Here is a 19009-nt window from a genome sequence, read left to right on the forward strand (position 1 = left end):
TGCATTTCAAATGTCCTTTTGTCTGTATTCTTTTGATGCTGTTTTTTTCTCTGTCTGTTGCTTTCCCTCTCTTCTCCTCTTCACTCCCTACTCTACCCAACTTATGAAATTGCCTAGACTGACCTTGATTTGTGATACTTCTTCCTGGAATTACAGGAATACATGACCATCTTAAGAGTTGCCTTAAGTTTGAGTCCAGCTTTGTCTACATAGGGAAGTTCCAAGTTAACCTGTGCCACACACCCAGATCCTGCCTTTAAAGAAACAAAATTAGTAAATAAATAATCTTTTAGAAACCTTTAGATTTGATCCTTGCTGAGTTTTCTTTAACATTAGTCATTCATAGAACTCTTAACGGCATATAGTAGTAAGCATTTATTTGCTTCTGAGGCAGTGGGTTATCTGGGTCATTCTGTTGGTAGGTGCCCTCATTTGGGAGACAGCTGTTAGCTAGTCTAGGGTTACTTCAGCTGAGACTACATGACTGTGTTTTACTTAATCATTTTCCCATTTGTAGGCTAACTGGGACTTGTTCTTACGACAAGGGCAGGTGTTGTGGGATATTTGCATACTGTGAAGATACATTGCTGTGATTGGTTTAATAAAGAACTGACCAGTCAATAGCTAGGCAGGAGGTATAGGGGTGACTTTGAGGCAAAGAGAAAAAGGAAGTAGGAGATGAATCGAGGACACCATCAAGAAAGATACAGAATATGACACACAAAATGGGAGAGAGGTAAAAGCCACATGGTAAAATGTAGATTAACAAAAATATGGGTTAATTTAAATTATAAGAGCTAGTAGGAGCCGGGTGGTGGTAACACAGGCCTTTAATCTCTGTGAGTTCGAGGCCAGCCTGGTCTGCAGAGTTAGTTCCAGGACAACCAGGACTGATACACAAAGAAACCCTGTCTCGAAAAGGAAAAACAAAACAACAACAAAAAAAAGAAAGAAAGAAAGAAAAGAAAAGAAAGGGAGAGAGGGAGAGAAAGAAGAAAAATAGCTAGTGGACAAGCCTAAACTAAGGCTGAGCTTTCATAATTAATAAGTCTCCGTGTCATTATTTGTGAGCTGCTGGCCCAAAGGAAAGTTTGATCATAGGCAGGGCTGCCAGGGGATGAAATAGCATGAACACTCCACCAAAACCAAGTTTGTTTTTGTCTCATTTGTCAAAAAAAGTCAGATAGCTAAGTCCATGTATAGTGGGTTGTTAAAAGTACAAGAAAGTATGGGGGGGTGATAAACCCCAAATAATAAAAAACATTGTACCTATCCCAATTCCTTTAATTTAGTGACAACTTCCAGTTCTCATGCAGGTTTGACCTCTACCAACTTGCCAGCCATATACCCTAACTGTGTATGATGACTGCATGGACCATTTCTGCCATTTTACAATGTCCTCACTTGTCTCCTTTGCCAGCCTGGTCCCTGTGTTCTCAGTGAGATCGCCCATCTCCAGCTTCAGCCTGTATGCTCTTTAACACTCAATTTAGACTTCCCTTCTTCAATATAGCCTGTTTTGAAGTTCTCTAAGCAGAATTTAAACCACCTTTGGTACGCTCACATTTACCTGTAACTGGTTTGTATTCTTGTTTTCCCACCTAGACTCTGAGTTCCTGATAGGCATAAAGCATATTATGTAGAAATTAAATTAAATTAAAAAAAATAATAGATATGCTTTTGTAAATAATCAGATAATGTCAATTAAATAAAAAGCGGGTATTGGAGTAAAGCAAAGGAATGATGAATGTAAAATTCAGGAAAGGGTGTCCTGGGGTGAGGCTTTATGAGTAGTACAGATGTTATGTGTTTTCGAGACATACATGGTCTCACTAGATAAGGCAAACTGGCCTCAAATTCAAGGCTGTGCTTTAGCTTCTCCTCCTCCTGGCTTTACATATTCTGTGCTGGGAATACAGGCATGTGTCATTGTGCCCAGCTAATTTTATTATTTTTATACTACACACACACACACACACACACACGGTAATAAAATGTTTCAGTACTGGAGCTCGGGTTTATTATAGTTTATTACTCCTTCATATAGATGCCTGTGGTGGTTTGAATAAAAATGTTCTCTCTATGCTAATAATTTGAATGTTTAGTCATCAGAGTATAGCACTATTTGGGAAGGATTAGGAGGCATGGGCTTGTTGGAGGAAGTGTATCTCTGGAGCTGGGCTTTGAAACCTCAAAGCACATGCTATGCCCACAATCAGTCTCAGTGACTCTCTGTCTCTCTGTCTCTCTGTCTCTCTCTCTCTCTCTCTCTCTCTCTCTCTCTCTCTCTCTCTCTCTCACACACACACACACACACACACACACACACACACAAATACACATTTAAATTGTTTCTTTTGTTTTAGTAAATGTCTCTGACTTCATTCCTAGGATTTTTGAGCAATAAGAAATTAGGCAGGTCTCTTCTTACTGGATTTTACTTGTATTAGTGATTTTCAAATCTTAGAGTAATAGGATTCCTTTGTGTATGTAAAAAAACTTGCTAGTGTTTCCTTAATTTGTTTGGGTTAGAAATATTTTTAATATCTATCAATTTATAAAAACAGTTGTACATATTTTTGTTAAGGTGACTGTTTTTAAAAATAGTATTTTTTTAGATTTTTAGAGATACCTTTAATGACTGGGTTAGTCAAGGACAGCTAGATTCTTACATATTTATATATTTACTCTATTAGGACATGTTTTACATGAAAAAATGAAGAAAATTGGACCATTTATAGATGTACCTAGGGCAAGAGGATAGATCTTTAGCATCTATTCCAGGCAACTGTGTATTGCTTTCTTTGAGCTCATGCCCCAAATAGCCATGTTTGGTTTTTTTATGGTAGCTTGTCATGTGGACCATATTACATGTTCTTTGTACCGGCTGTGCTAAAATTCATTGGCCTGTTTGCTCATTGCATGGATTTTATAAAACCTGTATATGTTTTTTTCACTTACGTTTTGGTTATTTGAAAAATATTGAGTCACTTCTAAATGTTACCATATTTTATTATATACTATCCCAAAATACATTTGTTCATATCATGATCAGTTTTAATAGAAAAGTCTTTGAACATTGAGAAGATGTCAAGATCAATGGCAATTTTCCACAATTCTGATTATTTCTTTAAAAGGTGTATTATATCATTGGCAACAGATTTTTTCCATTTTACTTCAGCTTTCATATGCTTTTCTTACTTCGAGAAAATGTCTATCTTAATCATAATTTCTGAGTAAGTATACTATTTGAAAATTTGTTGTTGTTTTCTGAGACAGGGTCTCATTAATGTAGCTGTGGCTGTCCTGGAACTCACTATGTAGATCCATCTGGCCTCAAACTCAAAGAAATCTGCTTGCATCTGCTTCCTGAGTGCTGGGATTAATGGCATATGCTACTATGCCCAACTGAATAAGATACTTTGATTAGTTATAATTGTTCTAATATAGAACATGGGAAAAAAACCTCTGTATGAACTTGGAACTCCAAAAACTACACTCAATGCTTTTTGAGACAACCATTCTACACAAAATGGCCTTGTTTTATACTTTTAAAGTCACGGTGTTTGATGTAATAGAAAGTAGTGGAAATAGTTAAGTCACATCTAGTTCTGCATTCAGACTTTTAGTGTCAGAAAGTTATGTAGCCCCTGGGAACTTTGAGAATGAAGAGACAAGTGTTTAAGTATTTTCATGGAAAGAACTTTGACCTTATAGACTGTCTGAAGTACCCCAGAGAGAGGCATTCATTTGTGTTTTGCCATTTTACTAAATCCACTTACTATGATGAAGTCTATGTGTGTGACTAGTGAACTCATTTACTCTTTCTCTTCATTTCCTCGTGGCTTCTGTTGTTTTCTAATGTCTTTCCATTTCACCAAGTTGACCTGGCAGAGCACTAGTAAATAGAGTTGATGAGAATAAACATTCTTGACTCAGAATTTAGATGTAGAACATTTATATATTACTATTGAATAAGTATACTATTTGGATATTTGTTGTTGTTTTATGAGACAGAATCTCACTAATGTAGCTTTGTATTGTCTTCATCTTTTATCAGATTGAAGCATTTTTTCTATTCCTGCTTTGCTTTGATTTTTTTTTTTATCATGAACATGTATTGAACTATGTCAGAACTTCCTTCTGTATTGCTATTAGAAGTGGAATAGAACAGAGTTCAAATTGGAGTTTTTCTTTGAGTTCTGAAATTTTTGTCTAAAATTAATAATATTTTTTATATGGATGCTTGATAAAAATTTACCAGGGCAGATATCTGAGTCTGTTGTTATAGGAAGATTTTGAATGATAAATTCACTTTTTAGATGGAAGGACTTTGCATTTTTGTGTCATGTCTCATGATATTTGATAGGTTATATTTTCTCAGAGACTGTGGCCGTTTTATCTGCATATTTCATTTGCCAATTTTTACATACACTTTTAACTATTGTCAAATTATACCTGTTTTTCTTAATAAACATTATTTTTCTTGTAATTCCTGTTATTCTTCAATGATATCTCTGAGTTTATTTCTGATGTTTGTCGAATTTTCTCTTTATAAAAAAACCTAACATTTTCTAGTTCTCATTTTCTATTATCTGTTATCTTCATTTTTAATTTTTGTTCTCTCTAGGGTATAATTTACTTGTCATTTTAATGGTATTAGTGCTTTGACTGAAGCAAGAGGTGCTGTCTCTAATTTAAAAATTAAATTTCATACTAATGGGAATATGGCATGGGCTTACTGTATATAACTCCATCTTTGTTTTTGAGATCACCTAATAATGGAATAAACCTTTCCCTAAATAATATTTCTACCTTATCTATGAAATCTTAACAAGAAAACCTTAAAACTTAAGTATTAGAATAATTTGTGTGAATATGAAGCACAGATTGCACTCAGCTTATTTTCTTAATTGCTGTTACTAATATCAAGCCTTTTTCCTGTGTAATATTCCCACAATTAATCAAATTATTTATATTATGTTGCTTCCCATATGATATTGCTATTTTCTGTTCTGTTTTGCTACAGGACCTTATAGTGGTTTTGGGTTTTTTTTTTTTTTTTTTATTTCCTGAGATCACACCCAGTCTCCTGGTAGCCATTCAGCAGGCTCCCTATTTCTCGTCATCTCAGTCATGAGCATTTTATTAGCAGTTAGATTTTTGCTTATTTCTCTCTTCTGAGAAAAAAAAGCCAATTGCCCGTTGAAGTGAATAGAACACTTTTTTATAGTGTTTTTAAATCTGGTTACGGTGGGGCTTAGATGTCATTATCACTTCTTCGTTTTCTAACTCTAGACAAGTAGTTTAGACTGTGAAGTAGTGATAATGAGTTCCTTATATAGAGAGTTTTTGTAAGGATTCAGTGAAGCACATCTATCCACAGTAATGTAAACAGGATTTAGTAAGTGTATAGGTTGGTTTTTGTCAACTTGACACAAACCTAGACATCTGGCAAGAGGAAATCTTAACTGAGAAAATGTGCTGGCAAGTTTTATATCAGCTTGAAACAAGCTATAGTCATTTGGTGAATAACAGTCAAACCAAGGCAGCTGATGTTAGCCTCAGGCCCACACCCACATGCACACACTTTATACATTCATAGACCATACATGCACATGTTTTAAACTTCTTTTTTTTGTTCACAATACTTTTAAAGATCCAGTACGCCTTAAAGAAGACTTTTGATAGGGAATTGGACTGTGTTCATGGACATGTATATGTATATGATACAGTGGATCATACAAGGATATGTGTATGATGCAATGATGTTAAAACAAGTGCCAGAGACTATGAAATAGTTCATATTTTTTTTTCCTGGCAGATTTAAAGCATGTCTGGGGTAAAGTTTATGCCTCCTACTGCTTCTTTTGCTTTTCTTTAGAGATTTATTATAAGTTTAATGATAGGCCCACATCAATTGCTTATGAGTTTTAATGAAATATAACAGAAGAGAACATTTCTTCTCTTTGCTTTTGACACTCCTTTTTTCTTTCCACCCTCCTTTCTCCAGAATGGTCCCAGTGCCAGGTCATGTCATAAAATGTGCATTGACATTCAACGGAGGCAGATCTACACGCTGGGCCGTTACTTGGATTCCTCTGTGAGGAACAGCAAGTCTCTGAAAAGTGACTTCTACCGTTACGACATTGACACCAATACCTGGATGCTGCTGAGCGAGGACACCGCTGCCGACGGCGGACCAAAACTGGTGTTCGACCATCAGGTTGGTGCAGTCAGTGACGGCAGAGCCAACTAATGCTCCTAGAGGTCTACTTTAGAGTTTTTATGGTGTTAGCTAACTGATGACACTGTTGGTCAGTAAAAAGATAATTATTTCAGGAAGTGTAAGGTTATTATTACATTTTTTATTTTTGGTATAGGATAAATATCAAGTTGTTAATATTTACAGAATTGTTAACCTATTTAAAACTTTAGTATAGCAAATACATGAAGCAATATTAGGAAAAACAAGTTCAGAGGTTTTAAATATATATAAACTATAACAGTTACAATTTACCCTGTTATAGTTTTTATTCTGTTTCCCTGAAATTTAAAATCATTTGCTAATAAGTTTAAAATCTAGAGTCAGACTAAAATATACTTTGTCTTGTTTGTAATCAGAAATTTAATACAAAGCTATGTAAAATTTGGCACATTCTAGATTAGGTTGAAACTGAGCATGTAATGGTGTTATGGACAAGACAGTTGTTTCTTCATCATCCCTATCATAGTCAAAGACAACAGTAACTGCTTTGTTGTTCACATAGGAAGTTTTACTCAGTTGGCCTGTTTACAACAGTTTTCGGCCTGTGGGAGAGATAAGATCTGTTTTACTTTACCAGCTGGCATTGTGATAGAGTTGTGCTGCTCTCCAACTTTGGCCTAAAGTCTTATATTGCAGCTGAGTCCCAGGCCTTTGTTTATTGTTTCTTTATAGATTGTTTTGCTTTGCTTTGAAATGATCCTATTTTCATGTTTTTGTTAATACATGACTGGTATAAAAGAATGATGAAGAACTATACCCATCAAGTACTCTAGGAGAAAAATAAAAATGTTAGGATGCTCTGGTTGAGTTTGGAACTTGTATAGGGTTTTTATGGCTGAGTTTCCAAAGCCATTCTTCCTGGCATCCTGTGTTGTTCTGGGAAAAAGAAGTCCAAGAAGTTAGGCTGATTCTGATCATCTAAGAACAGAATGCTGGCACATGATGTTGTTAGGGAACAGTTTATTCTTTTGATCAAAAATTGCTAATATTTTACCAAAAAATAGTGAATTTTGCAAAAATTACTTGTATGGGTTTGCAAATAGGGGAGCTGTGGCATAGTCTGGCCATAGCTCACAGTTGTGTACAGCATCTGTTTGTCTTGAGTTTGGGAAAACAGGATGCTCCTTGGATGTTGGCTACTATTAAATAAATAATGCTAAGTTTTCAACTGGTCACTTGGTATAAGAGAACCAGGGAGATGGAGAAACCAAAATTTGGTCCTAATTCAGCCAAACAATTAATACTTTTATGAGGCTGAGCAGGCAGCACCTGTCTAAGCCTCCAGTGTAAATAAATATTCATTTATTCATGTAAATAAAGCTGCAAGTTAGACCTTATTAACTTGTGTTCATGACATTCCAAACATTATTTGTAGTGCCATGATGTTTTAGGGTTTCATACTTAACATTCAAAATGTAGAAGAATGAGGGCAAGATAAAGACACATTTAAAAATTATTTTTCCATTTTGAATATTAACCTTAAAGGAATTGAAATTAAAATACCTGTATTTCTGGTGAGCATATGGCAGCTTAGCTCTCAGACTTTCCATGTTGTTGTTTTGCTTAGTTTTCAAGAACAGCAAGAATTTCAACAGAAAGGTTTTTAAAAGCCATATGTAAAAACTGGGAGCCAGAGAAAGGTCGTAATACCCCTAAGTTTAATTTAAAAAAAAAAAAAAAAAAAACAGAAAAACCTGGTACATGTGCTAAAGCCCACACTGTGCAGTGAAGACACTTGATATATCGGGGGAAACCCTGCAGTGGTACAGCAGAATCCTGAGTAGCAAGAACAGAGCAATAACAGGGGAGGCAGAGCATTAACCTGTAGCAGTGTCAGAAAGCCCAGCAGGTTTAAGAGAGCAGTGTGTTCTAAAAAGAAAACATAATTTGATAGGTGGGGACACTGGCTTCCTTTGCAATAGTCAGTGAGCTAGGGAAATTCAAATCTTGAGACCAGTCAGTGAGATGGCTTATCGGGTAAAGGTTTTGTTGCCAAGTTTGGTCTCTAGCATCCACAGCATGAAAGGAAATAACTGACTCCTGCAAGTTATTCTCTGACATCTATGTGCACACGGGAACACGCATGCCCACAACAGGTATATAAGCATGTGCACACAGAATCAAAATAGACACCTGTAATTTTACAAAGACATCTTGAGATAGACCTTCGCTAAACCAGATGAGATCTTACAATTAGACAAGACATGGCTTTACAGAAACACACCCCTGTTCAGTTGCTCAGGGCCCTTAAACACTATTGTCCCTCTTCCATAGAACTCTGCAAACTATTGGGTCCAAGGAAAACTAACTCACTTATATGTGAAAAATTATAAACAGTAACCAACCAACATCAGATCTTTAGAAAACTACTTTAAAGGAAATAGTAGGGAAGTACTTTCCTTCATACAAAAGTGGGTAAGAATTGCTTTTCAGCACCCTAACAGTTTAACGATATAACTGCAGCTTGACGCTGAAGAGAACCATAAAGTATAAATTGAACAATACAGGAGTGATCACCAAATGGTAAGAGTAGGTGAAAGAAACTAACTTAGGAAAGAAATGAGGGCTGATGAAATAGCTCAGTGGGTGAATGGGCTTGGGGCTCAAGCTTGCCAGCCAGCTACCTCTAAGGTATATGAATAACACTAAATTTAAAACATCATTTTTAGTCAGACAGAGTTATTAATCCACTTGGAACTAAAAGGAGACTGTATATCTACTTTTGCTGTTGTTTTGGCTTTCTATCACTGGGATAAAATTTCTGAGGCACTTATAAAGAGAAAAGACACACACCGTGTGATGACACACACCGTTAATCCCAGCACTTGGGAGGCATATGCAGGCGGATCTCTGTGAGTTCAAAGTCAGCCTGGTCTATAAAAGCTAGTTCAGGGTTGGACTCCAAAGCTACAGAAAAACCCTGTCTCAAAAAGTAAGCACACACAATAAAAACAAACAAACAAAAAAGAAAAGACGTATTTTGGTTCATAGTTGTAGAGAGTCTAAGGTCAGGTGGCACTATTGCTTTGGGATTATGGTAAGGGCACACATTAGTACAGTCATGTGTCAGAACCAGACTACTTATGTGAACAGGTGCACAGAAGAGAAAGGCAGGCTAGTCTCACAGTCTTTGCATTCACAATCTTAATGGTATAATGATCTTCCAAAGGCCACACCGCTGAAAGACTACAGCATCTGTCAGTAGTGCCACCATGGTGCCACCCTATGAACATATTCACCTTTGCGAGACTGTAGCAAGTGCCAAGAGACAAAAGAGCAACATTTTAAAAGGTGTTCAAGAAAAGATAGTGTGAACCAGATTTTCAAGATCTGACCAAACTGCCCTTTAAATATAAACACTTTTAGAAATTACTAGGGCCAGGAGTTGGTGGTGCATGCCTTTAATCCCAGTACTCAGGAGGCAGAGGCAGGCAGAGAGGAGGAGAGCACATTAGACACAGTGCTGAGCAGCAGCAGCAGTGCGGGGAGCTTTGCTTTCCTGAAGGTAGATCAGCTCCCGCCAGGAGAAATCAGGATTTGGCTTAATATTGCAAAGCCTGAGTTGTAAAAGCCCAGAAGACTTTATGCCCTGAACAAATATTAAGTTATGCATTAGGGACCAAATAACAGGGGATCCTCTAGTCTGATAAAGTATCAATTACCTGAGATAATTTGTAAAATGTAGAAAAAGAAAATTGGGCCATCTTTTTATTGGGCTTTAGGAATTATGTAACCTGACAGAGTAGATAAATAGTTTTTCAGTTTTTAAATCAGTTAGGGTTTTTTGTTTGTTTATTTGTGGTTTTTTGAGACAGGTTCTCATTTGTAGCCCTAACTGTCCTGAAACTCTCTATGAAGACCAGCAAACTCAAAGACATTTGCCGTAGCCTCCTGAGTGATGAGATTAAAGGCATATGCCACCACACCCACTAGTCTTTCAAATCGATGTACAAATTTTTATGAAAATATCACCATTTGTCATAAGTTTTTATAACCATTTTCCAAGACATTAAAAACTATAAAACAGAGCCTGGAAATGGCTGGACAGTTAAGAGCATGTGCTACTGTTGCAGAGGACCCACGTTCAGTTTCGAGCCCCATGCCAGTGTCCCACAACTACCTGTAACTACAGCTCCAGGGGATCTGACACCTTCTTTTGAGCTGCTGGGGCACCTTGTGCACATGTGCACATGCGCATGCATAGACAGGCACACATATGCATGATTTAAAATAAAATAAATGCTTAAAGTATAGAATAAAAAATTAAACAAAAATAAAAAATGAAGGACTTTAAACTGGATAAACAGCATTAAGATGCCTAGAGTGATTAAAATTTGTTGATAATTGACCCTTATTAAGAAATAAACAGACCAAGAGGTGGTGGCACACACCTTTAATCTCAGCACCCAGGAGTCAGAGACAGGCTGATACCTGTGAATTCAAGGCCAGCCTGGTCTACAGAATGAGTTCCAAGACAGCCAAGACTGCTACTCAGAGAAATCCTGTCTCGGAAAAACAAACAAATAACTATGTCCCTTAGTACAGGAGTATATAGTGTATAAATAAAGTTATCCCTGTTTCATGTCCTGTATGCTGGAAGTGTGGAGAAAAATCTTCATACTGATACTATGCTCCTCCTGTTTTTTATGAATTAGCAAAATAAAAAATGTGTATATGTAGCCCTGATGACAGTTATGAATGCCACACCAAAAACCACCAAAAGGAAAGAGCAACACCAGGCTATGTAGAGACCTGTCTCAAATTCTCTCTCTCTCTTTGCTAGAATCTTTCTTTTTTTTGAAGTGCTTTATTTTTTTAATTGACTTTTAAAAATTAAAGAGTAATTCTATGACAGAAGCAGTTTGGTTGAAGAAGAGACTCAGACTTGTAACAGCTAGTGCTGTGCTTCACCGAGAGCACCGCTGGTCTCTGTGCCTACTGGATTCTTCCATCGGAAATGCTCCTTGCCTTGATCTCGAACTCCAGCTTGACTTTGAGATAGAATTTGGTTGTTTCTATTTTCTGACAGTCGTTTCCTCATTGTTGTTTTGTGGAAGGCTATATTTTTACTTTAAGGAGTGTAAAAACCAAGTTTGGCTTGCATTGCATACCTTAATTCAGTGAAAATTAAATTAATAATGTAAAAAGAGACAGTTCTTCACCCTATGGTATGGAAGTCAGTCTGGAGGCAGGTTTGCAAATGTCTTTTTTTTTATTTTTTTATTTTTGGTTTTGAGAAAGGGTTTCTGTGTGTAGCCCTGGATGTTCTGGAACTCAATCTGCAGGCAAAGCTGGCTGCCCTGGAACTTATTTTGCAGACAAGGCTGACCTTGAATTCTGGGATTCACTTGCCTTTACCTCCCAAATGCTGGGCTTGAAGTTGTGTGGCACCACTTCCTGGCTTGTTGCATTGTTTTACAATATGAAGAGTTTTGTAAAATAATTGTAGAGGTTTGTTTAGCTGAATCATTCTAGTTTGCAGGTTGGGTATCTGCTCTCTTGCCAAACAAGTAACAAATAAGATACTTCCCTCTAAGGAGGATGGAGAGGAGTGTATGATGACAGTTCATCCATAGAGTTGTGATCAGTGTGCACTGTTAGTAAAACCCAGTATATCATGATTCATCGTTGGCTCTGGTAAAAATCATGTACCATAGCATCAAGAAAACAAAGTTACTTAACTCAGTATATTCATTTTTATTGGGATAAATGAAAATTGAAAAAGTATTTAGAAACCTACTCTCAATTTCTGAACAATATAATATGTGTGTACAATAATTAAGAGGTATTTAGTATCATGAAGAGCAAAGTTCAGGATTCTTTGAGGATGTGAAAGCATACATACTGATTTCATTTTGGCACATACGACAGGAACAAACTGAAACTGTTTTATCTGTTGCTTTGTTCTCATAGATGTGCATGGACTCAGAAAAACATATGATCTACACCTTCGGTGGTAGAATTTTGACATGTAATGGCAGCGTAGATGACAGCAGAGCTAGTGAACCACAATTCAGTGGTTTGTTTGCGTTCAACTGCCAGTGTCAAACATGGAAACTTCTTCGGGAGGACTCCTGTAATGCTGGCCCTGAGGACATCCAGTCTCGAATTGGACATTGCATGCTGTTCCACTCAGTAAGACTATTCTCTGTCTTGTGTACCTTTATAGGAAGGCATTAGTAAGAAAGCAAAGTTTTCCACTAGAAATGAACATCAGCAGTGAGCTGTCATTTAGTCATGTCCATCAGCTTAGGGACTCCGAAGTGACTGTGACCTGAAGGGAAAGGTAGACACTCTGTTGCCTACGTTACTGGCTACCTAGCTGTTGGATAGTTAGCTCTCTTTTTTAGGACTTAACCATTTGCAAACTTTTCTTAGCAATTAGGTAGATAATTTTGAAATTACTTTTTCTGTTGCTACTCTCAATTAATTGCATACTGATTATATAGAATTAGAACAAGAGTTTACTGACAAAAACAAAAATCTTCCTTAGCTTTTTGAAGTAGGTGATCCTTCTTTCTGTGAACAAAATATTAGAACACATGTTATATAATTTGCATGTTTTAAAATGTTCTTTATATGAAGTACAAAGGAGATAATATGAATTTCAGTGTACATATCTGTCAGTTTGATCAGTAAACGATCTGTATTTTTAATATATCTCCTACTTTAATTATATTCCCTATTATTTTTAGAGCTTATTACATTTTATTATGCAGGAAGATCTCAGCTAAGATGTCTTTTTGTTTGTTTGTTTTTGTTTTTGTTTTTCAAGACAGGGTTTCTCTGTAGCTTTGGAGCCTGTCCTGGAACTCGCTCTTGTAGACCAGGCTGGCCTGGAACTCACAGAGATCTACCTGTCTCTGCCTCCCGAGTGCTGGGATTAAAGGCGTGCGCCACCACCGCCCGGCTAACATGTCTTTATTTAACAAATCTTTCATATCTTTGAGCTATGCATCCACAGATTCAAGCAACCATGAACTGAAAATATCTTTTAAAAATTTTTGTCTCCACTGAACATGTATAGACTTTAAAAAAAAAACCTAAAAACTGCTCTCATGTCCAACAGTCTATACTAGGTATTAAAAGTAATGTAGAGATGATTTAAAGTACATTAAGAGGATATGTGTATGTTATATACAAATCCTAAGGGATTTTGGGATCATCCGATTTGTGAATCAGGATGAGGACCTGTGCTGATACTGAGGGACAATTGCACCTAGAAATGATACTAGAGTGTATGACAGACAGATACAAACTTTTAAAAATGGTGTTACTGTTATCACACTCATCGTAGTTGAGCAGTTTATTAATACTATATAATGCTGGTCTGCATTCATGTTGTTCTCCTTTTCAGAACTGGCTTGTTCAGATCCAGACCAGGGAGCCCCTGTGCACTGCAGTGCCCTTCTTTCTCCACACTCTCCTCGCTCTGAGCTTTTAAACATCTGCAGTGTTTTCTATTCTGACTTCTCTGATTGCATTATTTAGTGTCGTTCTCTATCATATTTTTATAAACTAGTCATTTCTATCTAGAGGCTTGATTTATAGTCGCTATCGTTTCGGGGAAGTCAGGAAGAGACACGCCAGCACTTTACCACTACTCTGGCTGAGGCACCTAATGATGTCATGTTTCTTGTATATATTAGTGAGTTTAGGAATTATTAGTTCGAGTGATCAATTATGAAATTTCCTGTAACCTTTACCTATTGATGTTCAATGGGTATTCATTGTCTAGATTTCATTAGTTATCGCAAAATGGTGATTTTTCTGGTATTGTTTCTTCTACACTTATTAACTGTAATTGGGGGCGGTTGATTTTTTGGTTTTTTGAGACAGGATTTCTTTGTGGACAGCCCTAGCTCTCCTGGAACTAGCTCTTGTAGACCAGGCTGTCCTCGAACTCACAGAGATCTGCCTGCCTCTGCCTCCTGAGTGCTGGCCTTAAAGGTATGTGGCTATTTTTGTTTTGTTTTTGTTTTTTTAAAAAGAATAACAAAACATCCTCTTTATGTCATGATTTGCTTGGTTACTCTAAAATGAAACCATATGATTCTTGGGCCACTTGATGCACACTTGTGATCCCAGCACCTTGGAGACTAAGACAGGCATACCGTGAATTTGAGATCAACCTGGGCTATGCATAGCAAGTTCAAGGCCCGAAACACATAAAAAAAACCTTGTCTTAAAAAAACTAAATGAATTGTTAGGTGTGGTAGTACATGCCTTTAATATGAACAGAGGCAGTGGGAACCTCTGTGAGTTTGAGGCCACCCAGGTCAGCCAGAGCTTTGTAGTAAGACTCTATCTCAAATAAATAAATCTAAGTGAATGGATAGATATCTGATAGTTTTGTTGATTTGCATGTTAATGAATTCAGTTTCCAGAGTTAACCAGTGAGGTAGTAAAAAGCATTGCAATTATGAGCTCATGAATTTTTTATATACATCACACTTTAAATTCAGTGCTGTCATTTTTAGGGTCCTCTACACACACACACACACACACACACACACACACACAAACACACACACACTTGTTTTTTGCTAAAACAAAGGACAAATCATGAGTTCTCACTGGTAAATCTAATTCAGATTAAGGGTTTTTTTGTTTATTTTTTAACTTAGTCACTTTGGTTTTTGTACTTGTTTGTCTTTTAAGACCAAAGTCTTATTTGTATTACATTACTTGTTTCATCTGTGAAAGTTTTTCAGTTGTCAAAGCTAACAGCAAAATCACTAGTATTTGCAAAACTAAAATTGCTTTCAGTTTAATTTTTAATTTAGTACTTAGACTATAAAGATATTATCAAAAAACTGAATTAAAAATTAGTATTATACTTCTGATTGTGGTGAGAATTCTGTGTATACATAAAGTCATAGCTTTATATACAGATAGTTTTTTCATTTTTGCTTGTTTTTAAATTCAGTATTCTAATAAAAATATATGGTTATAAAATAAAACTAAGTCAAGGTACTTTTATAGATAGCTCTGTTGTGGTTTTTTTTGGGTTTTTTTGTTTGTTTGTTTGTTTGTTTTTTGAGACAGGGTTTCCCTGTAGTTTCTAGAGCCTGTCCTGGAACTAGCTCTTGTAGACCAGGCTGGCCTCGAACTCAGAGATCCGCCCGCCTCTGTCTCCCGAGTGTTGGGATTAAAGACGTGCGCCACCATCGCCCGGCTTCTGTTGTGTTGTGTTTTACTTCAAGCACAAGAAGGGGTGTCCTTCAATATGTTTTGATTTATCCAATGACATTTCTTGCTTGCTCGCTTATGCTCCCTTTTGCTCTCTCACAGTCATACAAAGGCAGCAGCCCTTACTGTTTGTCCTAATAGTTGGTGTGCAGGGCCTCAGCAGTGCCTGTTGTGGCATGAAGAGAGCTGCCTCTCTCCTCCTCATCCAGGCAAAGGAAGGTTATGTGGGATCTCTCAGGAAACTACTGTTGAGAGCTGGAAAGTTGGAAAGATCATTCTGAATTCTTCATTGGAAATGACAACTCCCTTCCTTTTTCCTTTTTTTTTTTTAGAAAAATCGTTGCCTATATGTCTTTGGTGGCCAGCGATCTAAGACCTATTTGAATGATTTCTTTAGTTATGATGTGGACTCTGATCATGTAGACATAATTTCAGACGGCACCAAGAAAGACTCTGGAATGGGTAAGAATATAGAATATCTCTCTTGTGCTCTAAATACTTTTTTTTCTTGACAGGGTTTCTGTGTAGCTTTGGGGCCTGTCCTGAAACTAGCTCTGTAGACCAGGCTGGCCTCAAACTTACAGAGATCTCTGCCTCCCAAGTGCTGAAATTAAAGGCGTGTGCCACCATTGCCTGGCACTCTTTAACTACTTTTTATAGAAAAGTGATGTCCATTTTCTTCTCTTTCTAACTGTCCTTCATACTTTCTTTACTTCTTTAATTGAAATAATTCTGAATAAGAGGAATAAAACTCTCTAAGTTCATTTGTTTAAAAATATGGGATTTACTATTTCTTTTAAGCAGAAATAAAAGTTTCTGAAGTTAACATGTATGTGTGTGTGAGAGAGAGACAGAGAGACACAGAGAGAGATTGATCTTAAGAACTGTTGTGCATTTGCTGGTGCAGTCTGCTTGTCCTCACTGCGGTGAGCTATAGATGAAGCATCAACGCAGTGGAGTCTGCTGTTCTGAGGGAGTCTTCATGCCATCCCTTATACCTGCAAGCTTACAAGATGGCCATCTAGGGGCTGGAGATATGGCTCAGAGGTTAAGAGCATTGCCTGCTCTTCCAAAGGTCCTGAGTTCAATTCCCAGCAACCACATGGTGGCTCACAACCATCTGTAATGGGGTCTGGTGCCCTCTTCTGGCCTGCAGGCATACACACAGACAGAATATTGTATACATAATAAATAAATAAATAAATTAAAAAAAAAAAAAAGATGGCCATCTAAGCAGCTGGTCTCCTGCTACTAAGGCGGCTCTTTACTAAGCTCATGCACATTGCCCTGGCATGGCTAGTAAGACACCATACTTACTGTTTTTAAAAATCTTATTTTGATCCTTTTCAGTGAGCCAACACAGTAATTGCTTTACCAGTGAATACTATATAGAAGAGTTGATTTGATTAAGGCCCAGTTTGGTACTGGGGTTAGAAATTAGATCAGCTTGCTTTTCATTTTAGCGGCCATTTATAAAAAAGATCCTTTTATCAATGGTGCTTTTACAAAATACATTTTTAAATACTTGTGTCAGAGCAGCGGAGGTAACTGTGTCAGTAAAGTGCCATTGCACAAGCGTGAGGAACCCAGTTCAGATCCCCAGCACCCATTCAAATGCCAGGCATGGTTGTGTATGTCTGTAAGCCCAGTGCTGGGGAATGGAACAAGCAGGTCATTGGGGCTTGCTGTTCAGCCAGTCCAGCTGGATCAGTGGGACTCTGTCTCAGAAAACTAGTAAGTTAGAGAACAGTAGAAAAAAAGGCCCAGTGTTGAGCTCTGGCCTCCACGGGCACTAAAACACACGTCTACCACTCACCCCCCAAACACACATAGAGCCACAAATACATATGTTGTAGGTATCATTTATTTATAAGCAGTATTTTGAGTAAGCCTCTTCTTTTAATTAAAGTAGTTATTTACAACTTTGTTATTCTTAGTCACAGTTACGACTAGCAGAGTTGTGGCAGTTCTTTGTGTTGTTGTCGTAATTAGAACAGTAATGATCTTATTGTAGAGAATCTAAAACAACACCAAAAAACAAGCCAGAATGATACCAAAAAAACTTAACCATCCAGAGATAATATTGACATTTTGATGCATCTCATAATCCTTTAAGAGGGTATTTGTATCAAATTTTATTTCGGATCTTTTAAATTTTATATTTAATTTTTGTGGTTTTTTTCTTTTATTAGTTTTATTGCTGAACTAAAAGTAACAGAAAGGCCAGTTACCTCATTCATTAGTCACTGCTCCAGCCAATTCTTCCAAAATCAGAACTACAGTTCTGCTGTGCATTGTTTGAGTTTTTAATTGGTTTATAGGGTATTAACCACAAAACAAACAAATCCGTTCATTAATTTAATAATATTTATTGGTTATTTACTTGCATTTAAGGTATATAGACCTTTTCTCCTCAAGTATTCTATTGTCTTCTATTTACCAAGGATTTTTCTAGGCACTAAGGATCCATATGTGGACTCTGGGGATTAAGCTAATTCATAAAGCTCATATTCCAGTGAAGAGTGACCTGCAGTTGCATTCTGAGCACTGTGAAGAGAAGAAGTTGGAGGCTGTTCTAATGAGCAGCATGAGAGTGCCATTTAGATAAAGTAGTTTGGGAAACCATCTCTGTGGAGGGACTGAAGATGAGTAGAAAATTAGGAAGAACCACCCAAACAAAGATTTTTTTTTCCCTAAATAAAGTTATTGAAGTATTTAATTTCTGGGTCTAGATTTGATGTCTTTTGAAGATATCAGTCTTGTTTAATAATATGTTTCCTAGTGGCTGATTTTTACAGTAATCCTAGGAGTTTCATTGCTCAAAAAGCTCCAATGTGTGCACATGTTTACGTTGTTTACTGAGAAGTGTTCTGGCAGTGTTGAACGTCTGCTTTGTACCAGCTGGAAAATGTTACTAAAACTCTTAAGAGAGTTATCCTTGATTTGAAGCATGGAGTGGCTCAATTGACCTATCAGAGTTCAACTGAAATTGCATTTTTGTTTTTTTTGTCTGCCCTCATCTATGTATACCTCTCCTTCCCTTTCTTCCCTTCCTGTTCCCTCTCATTCCTTCCCTTTCTGCTTTCCCTCGTACTCTCTTAGAGGGTTCCAGTACCTGGCAGGGACTGAGAGCCTCAGTCTATTGCTCAGGTCCTGTCTCAGTTCTTATCAGGTAGGCTTACCTAGAGCCTCAGACTGTGTATACACTTGTAAACTGCCAGGATTAATTTGAAGAAAAGTGGTGGCCTACTCACAGCCTCTCCGAGTGGAGGCAGACTGACCCTCTAGCTTGGCTGGTACTGTTGAATATCTCAGTTTTCTCCAGAAGGTGTCCTCACCACCCTCAGGTGACATTGATTCAGCCAGTAACCTCAGTTCTGTAGCTTGTCTGCCCATTGCCACTTTATTCTGCACCAGTCTGAGCCCTCTCACCCCTTTGCCCCTTGTCTTCTCTCCCCATCTGCCTCACCTCTTCCCAGCCCATTCTCTCCTGCATGACTCATGGGGGCAGAACCACAGGCCTAACATCTAATTTGTAGATGGTTTCTG

The 19009-nt window shown here is 37.3% G+C and overlaps 1 protein-coding gene across 2 annotated transcripts in view; it reads left to right on the top strand.

Annotated features, from left to right (window-relative positions):
- Mkln1 (muskelin 1) overlaps positions 1-19009 on the top strand; it is a 127914-nt gene that overhangs the window by 85201 nt on the left and 23704 nt on the right. For both annotated transcript variants that reach the window (XM_038320221.2, XM_038320222.2), the window contains 3 exons: positions 6014-6226; positions 12182-12403; positions 15793-15922. In XM_038320221.2, coding sequence (XP_038176149.1) covers positions 6014-6226; positions 12182-12403; positions 15793-15922 — 565 coding nt within the window. The remainder of the gene's footprint in view (positions 1-6013; positions 6227-12181; positions 12404-15792; positions 15923-19009) is intronic.

The sequence above is a fragment of the Arvicola amphibius genome, chromosome 2, assembly GCF_903992535.2.
Source record: "Arvicola amphibius chromosome 2, mArvAmp1.2, whole genome shotgun sequence".
Classification (NCBI taxonomy): Eukaryota; Metazoa; Chordata; class Mammalia; order Rodentia; family Cricetidae; genus Arvicola; species Arvicola amphibius.